This window comes from Apodemus sylvaticus, chromosome 6 (genome assembly GCF_947179515.1).
Source record: "Apodemus sylvaticus chromosome 6, mApoSyl1.1, whole genome shotgun sequence".
NCBI classification, from domain to species: Eukaryota; Metazoa; Chordata; class Mammalia; order Rodentia; family Muridae; genus Apodemus; species Apodemus sylvaticus.
The window spans coordinates 51,371,517-51,384,638 of NC_067477.1; the positions used below are offsets into that span (position 1 = coordinate 51,371,517).

General features: G+C 43.8%; 1 protein-coding gene across 1 annotated transcript in view; it reads right to left on the reverse strand.

Annotated features, from left to right (window-relative positions):
• Window positions 1-11,080: 11,080 nt before the first annotated feature.
• Window positions 11,081-13,122, reverse strand: part of Arid4a (AT-rich interaction domain 4A) — a 70,191-nt gene continuing 68,149 nt past the window's right edge. The window contains exon 24 of the mRNA XM_052185697.1: window positions 11,081-12,900. Within this exon, the coding sequence (XP_052041657.1) occupies window positions 12,797-12,900 (104 nt within the window). The 3' untranslated portion in view covers window positions 11,081-12,796. The remainder of the gene's footprint in view (window positions 12,901-13,122) is intronic.

The following is a 13,122-nucleotide window of genomic DNA, read 5'->3' on the forward strand; positions in this document are numbered from 1 at the left end:
CGGGCTGCCCAGGGAGCGTTGGGCACGAGCCGGTCACGCGTGAGCAAACCCGGGGTCCCGAACTCAGGACTGCAGGACTCGGAATTCTGAGCCTTCTCCTGCCTGACAAGACCATTTCCTGTGGCCAGGGCTTGTCGCATGGGTTACCCTTGGCCCCAAGTTATCTCAGTTTAGCCCTGCTCTTCCGTCCGGAGCACTCACATTCCAAGCTCCCCATCCACCATAACTCAGGAGAGGGAAGAGATTCTGAAGAAACAGTATAGGAGAAAAGCAAAGTTATTTTGCTGGTGCTTTTCCTTTGTTTGCTTTATTCAGCAAACGCAACAAAAGAATCGACAGATTTCCTCTCAAAGATTATAGCCCAGATAAAGATTTTAAAGAGCTAAAAAGTGCCGGGCGGTGGTGGCACACTCCTTTAATCCCAGCACTCTGGGAGGCAGAGGCAGGTGGATTTCTGAGTTCAAGGCCAGCCTGGTCTACAGAGTGAGTTCCAGGACAGCCAGGGCTACACAGAGAAACCCTGTCTCGGAAAAAAAACAAAAACAAAAAACAAAAAACAAAAACAAAAAAAAGCTAAAAAGTGTTGGTTTTGTCCTTGTTTTTCAGAGACAGGGTTTCTCTGTAGCAGTGACTGTCCTGGAACTAGCTCTGTAGACCAGGCTGGCCTAAGCCTCTGCCTCCGCAGTGCTGGGATTAAAGGTGTGTGCTACAGTACAGCTTAAGTTTGTTTGTAACTTGTATGTATAGCTGCTTGCCTGTATGTCCATATGTATGCCACGGACATGCTCAATGCCTGCAGAGGTCAAAGAGGGGGTCTGATCCCCTGGGAAACTGGAGTTGCTGACAGTTGTGAACTACCATGTGGGCACTGGTAAAACCTTGCCCCCCCCCCTTTTTTAATTATTTTATGTGTATGAGTACATTGTAACTGTCTTTGGACACACCAAAACAGGGCATCAGATCCCATTACAAATGGCTGTGAGCCATCATGTGGTTGCTTGGAATCAAACTCAGGACTTCTAGAAGAGCAGCCGGTGCTTTTAACCACAGAGCCATCTCTCCAGCCCCCTTGTCCTTTACAAGAGCAGCAAATGCTCTAACCACTGAGCAATCTCTTCCAGGCAGCCTTAAAAATATTTCAACAGTGTCCATGCAGCTCACAGTGGCCTGAAACCGCTTCATCCTCCTGCCTTGGTTCCGAAGTCCTTAAATAATTTTTGTTGTGCATTATTCAACTGTACTTACTAATTCACTATTACTACCATTATTGTCATAGCAAGGCACACCAACCGCTCTGAAAACCAGTGAGACTGAGACGCAGCCCAGCCCTTGCTCTTAGGCTGGATGTAGGGAAAGTTACACACTGCTTTCATGAGTGGTCATGTTCTTCCTATGATAACTTAAGTCTTCTAGTTGCAAAGTTTATTATAAAAATAAAAACAAAACAAAATAAAACCTGACTATAACTACAGGACAGCATCATGGTCTGTTGTAGCTGGGACCGTTGTGTGACAACATTCTTCCTGGGGAGACAACACATACATGTCCTCACCTCAGGTAGAAATCCTACAACTGACAAAGTACAGACACCACCAAAATCCAACGTGGTGAACCAATGAGTTTTTATTGGAGTTACAGGAGGAGGGGTGAGGGGTTAAAGGAGCAGGAATATCTCAGAGACAGCTGCATCACCAAAGCCCACCGCAGCACGGGTGACAGCTCACAAAGTTGGGAACCTGGAGCCTGCCCGCTGCACAGTCTGCAGGCGGCTCAGCAGGTGGGAGTGGCCTTTCCAGGTGCCTCAGTTGGTGCGTGCCTGCATGCATGGTACGAGGTGCGAGGTGCGGTCTGGTCTCAGCGGTTTCTTTGCAGCTCAGCTTCCGTCCATCTGAGGGGGCGGGTCTCAGCTTTTGTACTTATTGTGCCAGGGAGGGGCTCTGGGAGTTCCAAATGCAGGTCCTCGTGTTTGCACAGCAAGGCACTTGACCTACTGAGGCACTTCCCCAGCCGAGGGGACTGGCTTTTGATTGAGTGCTGTAGCTAGCTCCAAATGGTGCTCGGTTAGGCTGCCGGGACCTTCTCCCACCACGAGCATGCCTGCTGTCTACTGTGGTCCTTCACTCTCACACAGCTCCACGGGGAGTCTCCAGTGTAAGAGGACTGGGACATATGTTCAACTGGAAAGGGAACTGTGGCAGAGAAGGAGGGACAACTGCCAAAGAAATGAGATACAAACAGCGTCACTTAAGTTAAAATTACCACACATGAAGGAATTGATGGGAAAAATCCAGGCACGTCTCTGTGGTGAACCTGGGGACTTCACCTCAGATACAGACACCGCTCCTGCTAACTCCCTTCCCTTCTCCTGCTAACCTCCTTCCCTTCTCCCTCTTGCTTGTTTGTTTTGTTTTGTTTTTTCAAGACAGGGTTTCTCTGTATAGCCCTGGCTGTCCTGGAACTCACTCTGTAGACCAGGCTGGCCTCAAACTCAGAAATCTGCCTGCCTCTGCCTCCCAAGTGCTGGGATTACAGGCGTGCGCCACCACTGCCCGGCTGGCCCATGGGCTTTTTATTTGTTTCCTCATTACAGATGGCTGTGAGCCACTATGTGGTTGCTGGGATTTGAACTCATGACCTCCGGAAGAGCAGTCAGTGCTCTTAACTGCTGAGCCATCTCACTAGCCCCACAAAATCATTTTCGTTGTTACATTGTAACTGTAATTTTGTGACTGTTACCATTCAACCAAAGCCTGGTTCTACAGTGAATAACTGACTCTTATTCAGCTCTAAGAAAATGGCTGATACACAATAAATTGCATATATTTAAAGTATACAACCAGGTAAGCTCTGACATCTTACACAACCTGAAATGACTACTAAAACCAAGATCAGTGGTAATACCCATCATGCACAGCGTGCCACTTCCTCCAGTCCTGATATTGGCAATTTGTGCCTTCCTCTAGACCAGCGGTTCTCAGCCTGTGGGTAGCATTGGAAAACACAAAATATTTACATTATGATTGATGGCAGTAGCAAAATCAGTTATGAAGTAACAATGAAAATAATTTTATGGTTGTGGGTCACCACAATGTGAGGAACTGCACTGAAGGCTTGAAGCATCAGGAAGGACAGGAACCGATGCTCTAGTTCTTGAGTCGTCAAACTGGAAGTTTATCATGTTCATATACATTCCCAAAGACCTAGGTAGTGATTTTTAATTTTTAAAATGATTCTTTGTGAATTTCACATCCAAGCCCACTTATTTCCCTGTACCTCCGTATCTGCCCTCTGCCCTTATAACCTACCCTGTCAAAGGAAGACAAAATATAAACATCAAAAGAAAATTAAAAAACAATTTTAAAAAAATCTCACTGTGGAAATTACAGTGTGTCCCACAGCAGGCCCTTTTGTCCACACAGCTTTCCTTGGGAGTGTTCATTGCAGTGAGTCACTGGTCTGGCTGGAGGGCTCTGGTTTCTAATACACTGTCAACACTGGATCCTTGCTGGGACTCCGGGATACCCTGTTGTTGCCCATGTCACAGAGATCCTGCACTTTGGATCTGTAGGACTGCCTCCAGCAGAGCGGTCGATCTGGATCAGGGCCTGGGTGGTAGCTGATTGGTCAGCTTGCCAGCTTTCCCACACTTGGAGTAGGCAGCCTGTGAGGGGCGGAGCCAGCTCTCCACAACCCTGGGACATCCACAGGGCCCCAGAGAGCAGCCCAACCCAGGCTTCCACATGGCTTCTGGTGGCAGCTTCAGCCACAGACATCAACACAGGGTCACTGACCCAGCCTGGGTGTGAGGTGGTGGGGTGGGGATGGGGGTTGCAGCACTCACCGAAATCTCACCACAGCCGCAGGTGGCAGGCAGGCTACGCATAGCAGGCTGTTCCTCACTGCTTTTTTTGGATTCTAGTATTGTCACAATCTGTCCATTCTGTTAAACCATGACTCTGCTAGAGCAGATTATGACATACAAAAATACTGTGCTGATATGTTGGACAGGCTACTGCCAGGAAAAAAAAAAGTACAAATTTCTGCAAATAAAGTCCTTTTATTATCAGTCTATTGTAGACTTCAGCAGTTTCCATGTTTTTTATACCAATATTTTAGTAAGATCAGCTATAAGTGGGGCAATGGGAGCTGTGGTGGTTTGAAAATGGCCCACCGGAAGTAGCACAATTAGGAGGTGTGGCCTTCTTAGGCTGTCAACTAACGGTTTTGGTGTCAGCTTGTTTTATCATGGGACAGTTTAAAAGGAAAAATAAAGAATGGGTAGTAACAAGACATTAACAAACAAAAATGGCTGTGCCTGCAGACTCATGCTTGGAATCCTAGCACTTGGGGGCAGGGTGGGGCAGTGAGGTAGAAGGACTTTGAGTCTAAGCCTGCATTCAGCACTACACAGTGAAGACCTGTCTCAAAAAAGAAAGAGAGCTAGAGAGACGGCTCAGTGGGTAAGAATCCTTGCCATGCAAATGTAAGGACCCCAGTTTGGATCCCGGCACCCACATCAATCTGGACATGGTAGTGTGTGTCCGTCCCGAGCACCACGCAGGAGCTGAAGGCAGGAAGGCTTGCTGGGCTCTGCCCCCAGACTAACTAGGATCAGGCTCAGCAAGAGAGCAGCTAGGTCTCAAAGGAAAGGCAGACAGCAGGACCCAAGGCAATCTCTCTGTACACACATACCTGCACAGACAACATATATACACACACTACACACATACACAAAATAAAACAAAGCCAACGACCCCCCAAACAGTGAACCAAACTACCACCTAGAGATAGCGCGGGTTCTCAAAAGCTGAGCCTGCCAATGTTTTGATGCATCGAGGGTGCTGGCCTAGGAAACTGCTGTGGCTAAGAATGCAAGGCACAGAGCCCAGGAGTGGGGCATGCATTTTAATGGGAGGCAGAGGCAGGAGGATCTCTGTCAGTTTGAGACCAGCCCTGGCCTCCATAGTGAGTCCAGGACAGCCAGGGCTAAGTACAGAGGCCTTGCTTTGAAAAACTAAAAGAGAATGTTAGCCACTGGGAACAAATACTGGATTTCAAAGTCACAAGAAACGAACATGGACCCAGTCCTGTCATTTATTACTATCTCGACATTTTAGAAGCTGTTTTCTCCCATTTCAAAACAAAATAGTAACGATTTCACAGAACTAAGATAGCATGGAACGGCTCTGCACCAGGGTCCTGTGCACGTCAGGAAAGCTCTCTGCCTCCACGCCTATGGGTGTGGACCTTGATTCGCTGGCTGCACTCGATCCCACAGGTGACTTTGATCTTACTGTCAACCATTTCACTGGGCAGTTAAATTGTTAAATGCACGACGGCAGTTGCCTTAAGTCTATTCCCAGCTGTTATACCTGAATACTAGAGTGGGTAAGGTTGTAGCTCAGGAGTATCTTGTGTGAGAAAGGAAGTACTCAGATGACAGAAGGCACACACAAGAAAAAGCAGAGCCAGGGTAGTGGCAACGGTGGAGGAAGAGGGACAGAGGAATGGAGGAGTGGATAGGGTGTGGTGGGGGTGTGCAGCTACAGGGACCCATGCTTTAAGTCAGATATATATATAATATTTTATATTTTTGATCTTACGAGACAGGGTTTCTCTGTGTATCCCTGGCCGTCCTGGAACTCACTCTATAGACCAGGCTGGCCTCGAACTCAGAAATCCACCTGCCTATGCCTCCCCAAGTGCTGGGATTAAAGGTGTGCACCACCACTGCTCGGTCTTTAAGTCAGCTTTTATAAGACTGACTTTAAGGCAAAAACCTCAATCCATGTATGGTTTGACTTGTCGATTACGCAGACCCAGTCACGTGGAAAGATTCCACTTGGTCAGCGTCCTGAGCACTGGGTTTACAGGCTTACAGCACATTCACGTGCAGCTTCTGCCACCTGTTAGTACTTCATGAGAGAGTTGATTTCATCATCAGTCTCAGCCGTGGACATATACACTGCAGCAGTCATAAAGGACAGAGAAGTGCGTCGGCATTCGGCTAACCATACTGCTTTAGTTGTGCATGTGTGCGTACGTGCACATACTCATGTGCGCACTGAGGGGCAGACAAGTGCCCTGAACCTGCTTCTCCGTGCCTTCCTTTTTTCTTCAGAGAAAACACCTTAAATTTGGTTTTCATTTTTTCTTATGTATATGTGATATATCTCACATATCTTCAAATTCTAATGATGTGCCTACGGGGAGATTCACAAGCTGTTTGCAAACTCTAATGGTTCTATACTGATTGAAAAAAAAAATAGGGCAAAACAGAACCTTTCTTTTGTCAGTGCTAGGGACTGAACCCTAGAGTCCTGTGCATGCTGGAGATACTCTCTGCCACTAAACTACACTCTTATCCCCAAGGGAATCCCCCAAATGCCTGTTAGTGCTTCCAGAGGTCCTGAGTTCAATTCCCAGCAACCACATGGTGGTACAACCATCTGTAATGGGATCTGATGCCATCTTCTGGTATGTCTGAAGATGGGCACGTCATTAGAATTTGGGGATAGTCTGTGAATTCTGAGCAGTTTCCCTTAGGGGACATGGTATTTTCTTCTCTTCACTAGATACTTTCAAATCAAAGCTGATGCTTTACACTTGCATTAGCAGTGTAAAGGAGTTTCCAACATGTGAGGGTGCTTGCCACTAACACCTCACATATGAGGTCACTACATGATGATGACAATGATGGAAATGCGCATTTTTGCACAGCACACCGCTATCATTAGGACCAACAAGGACAATCCTCGAGTCCGTCACTCTGACAATCCACGGTGAGGTGCCACGCAACAGGAGCCCCTGTACACTGGCTGGTGGGAAAGCAAGAATGTCAGATGACCTGAGAGTCTTACTTCTAGTTATTCACCCCTGTATTAATCAGGGTTCTCTAGAGTCACAGAACATATGGGTGGTCTCTATATAGTAGGGGAATTTGTTGATGATTTACAGTCTGTAGTCCAACTCTCAACAATGGTCAGCAGCAGCTGTGAATGGAAGTCTAAGGATCTAGCAGTTGCTCAGTCCCACAAGGCAAGCAGGCAAGAGAATGAATCTTCTTTCTTCCAAAGTCCTTATGTAGGTCTCCAGCAGAAGGTGTGGCCCAGATTAAAGGTGTGTGCCACCACACCTGGATCTGGGACTTACTTTGTCCCAGATGACCTTGAACTCAGAGATCTCCCAGTCTTAGTCTTCTAGGATGCATAGCCACTATGCCTCAAGATCTCCATGCTGACATCCAGGTCAGAAACTTGTATCTCCCAGCCTCCAGGTTAGGATCACAGGTAAGCCTTCCAATCCGAAGAGACGTGTGTGTGTGTGTGTGTGTGTGTGTGTGTGTGTGTGTGTGTATAACGACAATGGCTTAATTAATTCACAAAGACTTGCTTTTGAGAAATGTATGTTTTATTGCAGAGTAGCATTGGCAAGGGATGAAGGTGGTTAACAGAGGTTAACAGGATACTGAGAGGGAGCCCCGCACAATGTAACAACTACTTCAATGACAGGGCCCATCTTGGCAATAGTGTTACTTCTAAAAAGCAGGTGTGGCTTACCACACTGATTTATACTTGGAAACCAAGAGAAACTTCAGCAATTTGCTTATGTCCGCAAGAGACCAAAAAAGGCCCCCTGGAGGACGTGAAGCCCAACGAGACAGTTTACTGATAACACACAGATAAAATATTGTTTTCACTAAGTAGCATGGTTTTTTTTTTTTTTTTGCATGGGATCGTTTTATGCTGGGTTAGGATTTATTAGAAATTAAAATTTAACAGTTATCTCCTATTTTTTATGTTTATTCTGTTAACTTAAAATTTAATTATGTTTATTCATTTCTTTATTGTGTATGGAGATCAAAGTCAGAGAGTAGCATCTCTCTCCACTCTGTGGGTTACAGGGCACTGAGCCCTGTCAGGCTTAGTGACAAGCATCTTAACCTGCTGAGCCATCTCAGCAGCCTCTCGGGCAACTCTTAGCAGATAAGACTCTTAGATTATCTTGTTGGATGTAGTTTCAGAAGAAAGCCAATTACTTACACATACATTCATTTATTATACATAAAGGTCCTTAAGCTGCACAACAGAGCTTTTCTTTCCTTTTTTTTGGGGGGGGGGGGCGTGTTTTTTTGGATTTGGTTTTTTTGAGACAGAGTTTCTCTGTATAGCCCTGGCTGTCCTGGAACTCATTCTGTAGACCAGGCTAGCCTCGAACTCAGAAATTCGCCTGCCTCTGCCTCCCAGAGTGCTGAGATTACAGGCGTGCACCACCACTGCCTGGCTACAACAGAGCTTTTCAAAATGAATTTTGCATGATATAGAATACAAACTGAACATAGCTTCATAATTCTGTTAACTGCAAATATCAAAATTATAAATATTGTTCTTAAATTAATTCTGTTTTAAAGGATACATAGTGGTTCTCTGTGGGTAAGAAGTATCTTGTGCTTGTCATCATCAAAAATATTATTAGAATTTGAAGAAGACTTAAAAAATAAAAGCTGAGGGACTGAGTAGAGGGTACCTACATGGAGTCCCAAGCTCAGGAGGATCATTGTGAGTTCAAGGTCAGCCTGGAACTACCCAGAAGGCCCCGTCTCTGGAGTTAAACATCAGAACAAACTGTACTGTGCTAAAACACAATGCATGCATTTGCTGGGAATTCCCTTGTTATGCAGCCCATGAAAATGACTAGGGAGGGAAGGACAAGCAGGGAGAGGGAGGAAAGCAACTCACCAGTGGGGACATTTTAATTTGCTCTTAGGTCACGATGCAAGTCTAGTTTCATTCATACCATGGGGTTGATATCTCAACACTACCGTGTTATAAAAACAGCCCTCAAGATCTTACATGTCTGGTTTTCTATATAAAGATCAATACTTTTTAAAAAGTAACTGAATAGATTTTTTTTCTTCAATTTGAGTTAACTACTAACTTTGACCACTCTGTGTTAGAGGCTGGGCTAGGACCATGAGGTACACCCATGACCAAGGAACACTGAAGGAAGCGACTCCACACACACACACACACACACACACACACACACACACACACACACACACATGGTGAGCTGTGAGGTAAAACAGAAGAGACTGGGAAGCTATCAGATATGGAAGAGGGTGATGTTCTGTGGGCTCAATAGTCAGCAAAAGATACTTCCTGGCAAGGTGGCTGAGGCAGCCTGAGCACCAGGGGCAGTGCTGAGGGGAAGCAAGGTGAGGGGCCAGAAGCAAGGTGAGGGGCACAGGCAGGAGCAGTGTTCTCTTGAGAGCCTGACCAGTGTCTCCGCCCTCCCTTACCTGCTCGAGACACCGTGTCATCTACATCACTTTTCCCACCTCCCCAACCTATTCACCTGCCTCACTGGGACCCAGTTTAACCAATATTTTCTCTTCAAAGCCTTCCCGGGCCATTCCAGTTTCAGTACTAGTTGTTGTCCATGTTGGGATGACTTGGCAACTGTGACTTCATATACTTACCGTATCTGCAGACCTAGCACGTGGTGGGCTGGGCTGAGGCTTGAGGCCATCCTGAGCTATATATTAAGTTCTAGACTAGTTTGGGATAGCATGAGCCCCTATCTCAAAACCCAGAATTAAGGGGGGGGGGGGAATTAAATGGGTTTAACCAGGTACAATAGTATATGCTTATCATCCGAGCATTTGAAAGGTAGGAGCAAAAGAATCAGAAATTCAAAGCCGGCCTCCACTACAGTCATTTCCGAATCAGACTGGCCTGCACAAGACCGTGCCTCAAGAAGCCAAAGAAAACCATGATTTTAATTAAAAGGGGTGATTGTCTCACGTCTACCTGACTTGATCTAGCATACTCCAGGAAGACAGGGACCTCTTTGTCTTGCTGACTTAGTGGCTGAGCCTTGGTATCATGATGTAATGTCTAATACATAAAAAATATTCCATAAATTGCTAACTAATAAGTTCTGCTAAGGTTTCTGCTTAATGTGATATATAACACTGCATGTTTGATAGGATGTTAAGTTAGACCTACAAAAAAAAGAACAGAAGCAAATCCATACAGATTTCCAAAACTTAAGGCAATTTTATAGATGTCATAATTAATAGTCTTTTAAAATGTGCTTGCTCTCTTTCTAAATGAAAAACTGGAAATTTGATAAAAAGAATAAATAGTAAAAGCAGATAAAAGAATACTAACACAGAAAGCTATATAATTTTGAATTTTTTTTTTTCCCGAGACAGGGTTCCTCTGTGTAGCCCTGACTGTCCTGGAACTCACTCTGTAGACCAGGCTGGCCTCAAACTCAGAAATCTGCCTGCCTCTGCCTCCTAGAGTGCTGGGATTACAGGAGTGTGCCACCACTGCCTGGCTTGAATACTTAGATTGTATAGATAGTACATTCCTTTTTTTTTTTTTTTTGGTTTTTTGGATTTGGTTTTTTTAGAGACAGGGTTTCTCTGTATAGCCTTGGCTGTCCTGGAACTCACTCTGTAGACCAGGCTGTCCTCGAATTTAGATATCCGCCTGCCTCTGCCTCCCAGAGTGCTGGGATTACAGGCGTGCGCCACCACTGCCCGGCTACATTCCTTTTTTTATGTAATATCTCTATACTTTTACTTTCTTAGTCACATGCAATATGTAACAATCTACTCAAAGTTTAGGTAAACTCAAAATAAGCCAGACATTTGATCTGTGATGCTTAATCAATACTCAATTTCACATTTTTTCCTAGCATCCTAATAAAATGGTATAGATAATATCTATATCTATAGTTAGTGAATATGTACTTTTGCCTTCTGTAGGTACATCCCTATACTTTGGTACCAAATTTCTCCCAGCTAAGAGGGACAGTTTTCAAACTAGTAAGTTATCTCAGATTTAACCAAATTGCTACTGAAAAAGATCACTAACATATCTAATGTTGCTTCCTAGTTTTGAGTAACAATTTTTTCATTTTTATAATTAAGTACTAGAAGTATTTTGAAAATTGAAGGATGTTCTGAAATGCTTAGTTTTGTAGCATCTAATTTTCCAACTATAAGTTACTGGCACTTGGAAAAAATAGTCATGTAAGAGAAAACTTCAACTGTAAAGCTTGCGTGTAAGACACACTGCTGGGCTCCTTTTTATTTTACATTGAGAAACTTCTGCAAAGAAAAGACAGGGAAGTTCATATTATAAGAGCACTGTTTTGTTTTAATTCTCCAAGAAAATGGAAGAAATCTGAATCACAGGTTCACAATGTGGCAAGACGACATTGAGAAACATGATTTTGGTAATGCTCTGCCGTAGCAGTGTGCCTGCCTCTGCCCGCCCTCAGCGTCTGCGTCCCCCCCACCCCGCTACAGCATATAAACACAGAAAAGGAGGCTTTAAAACTAACCCTTTAATGTACAAACATGAGTTCAAAAATTATTTTTTTTTTAAAAAAATGACCTTTTTTACATAATGTATATGCAAAACTGCTTCAAATACATGATTCTGGAAGGATTATTTACAAATGTGTCAGTCTGTGGAACAATTCACAGACAAGGCATACTTAGTGGATTTACGGAACCCTTGCATCTCGACTTTGGGAGATATAAATTTATTCGGCAGTACAGCGAACATAAAAACTGTGACAAAGCATCTTAAGGGCAACCAAAAATGTGATCCTCAAAAGGGTTTAAATACGAGGACTGCCAAAGTTTCTAAATAAGGACAGACTTGAGTGACCCAGATGCCCACTTTCTGCTGCTCTGTTGGGAAGGTTGAGACAGACTCCCTCCAGCGCCCGCGGCTGCAGCTGCAGCCCCTGCAAAAGGGTCAGCTGATAACTATTGCCATCCAAAAAGTGAATTAACCTAGAATTTTCTTTTTTTCAATTTTATTAATATTTTAAAAAATACATAAAAATACAACCATCCAATGTCTGAATAAATATATTTAACAAGTTGCAAGATAATACCTTATTTTACACAAAAATTTCAGCTTTAGAAATCTTGTTAAATAACTTCATTGTTGTTATATATTTCATTTTTGTATTTTTGTAACAAAATAAAAACTCTGAAATTACATAGAAAAAAGACAAAATATTTTTGTCAAGGGATAAGATAGTCCACTGAAAACTTATTCACAATTCCACTGTAAACATTAATAAACATTAAAATATTTGCATAATTGTGTGCTCAAAAGTCCTATAAAAAGTGGAAGACTTATTACAACTGCAGTTTTCAGTCAACTACACTTCCTTTCACAATTTATTTTGTCCCACTTACACTTTTAAACCTGGGGCACACTGCTGAACATATACTTTGGCAGTTCTACATTGCAAGTGCTTCCACAAAATTCAAATTTTAAAAAAATCAACATTAATAATAATAATAATTATAATAATAAAAGAACACAAAATAAACCCCCTACTCACCAAGTGTTCAAATGCAGCTCAGTGAAAGTGCAGTAGTAACTATTCAGCCAGATAATGTTCTGATGTTTATCTTGTGCACTCGCTTGTCTATGATTTCTAGAACACTTGAAAGCTTTATTATACAAATTCAATTTTGCTAAGTGCCCTTTTTTTCTCTATCACACACACACAAACAAAAAAAGGAAAAAAATACAGAGGAAAAATTATGACCAATATGGCAGGCCGCCTAACCTTCAATTATTAATAAGCTTATTTTCTGCAACAATAGAAAAGAGAGGAGGGTATAGATACAACCCTGGAAACTATACAGGAAGGGTATACTTAGCCAGCTGAGTGCTCTCTGTGGTTGCATTTCAGGGTTTGGGGATTTATGTCCATGGCAGCAAGTGCTGGGAGGGTGGAGAACTGTTCATCACCTGCACTCCACAGCAAGGACATTTTGGGGGGGAGATGATGACGAGGGGCTCATTCCAGTGTCTGATGAAGCAGATGACACAGAAGCTCCAGCATGAGACACTGTGGAATCAACACGACCCGGTTAGATGGAGAAATCATTACGCACAGACCTAATTGTAGATGCTAAAAGTCTCACATTGCCCAGGCTAGTTCAAACTTGATATGTAGCCAAGGATGGCTTTAAATTCTGGTTGTCTTGCCTCTACCCCACAAGTCTTTACAGGCATGCCCCACTCCACCTGGCTGCAACTACATTTTTAACATCATTCACTTCAATCAGGG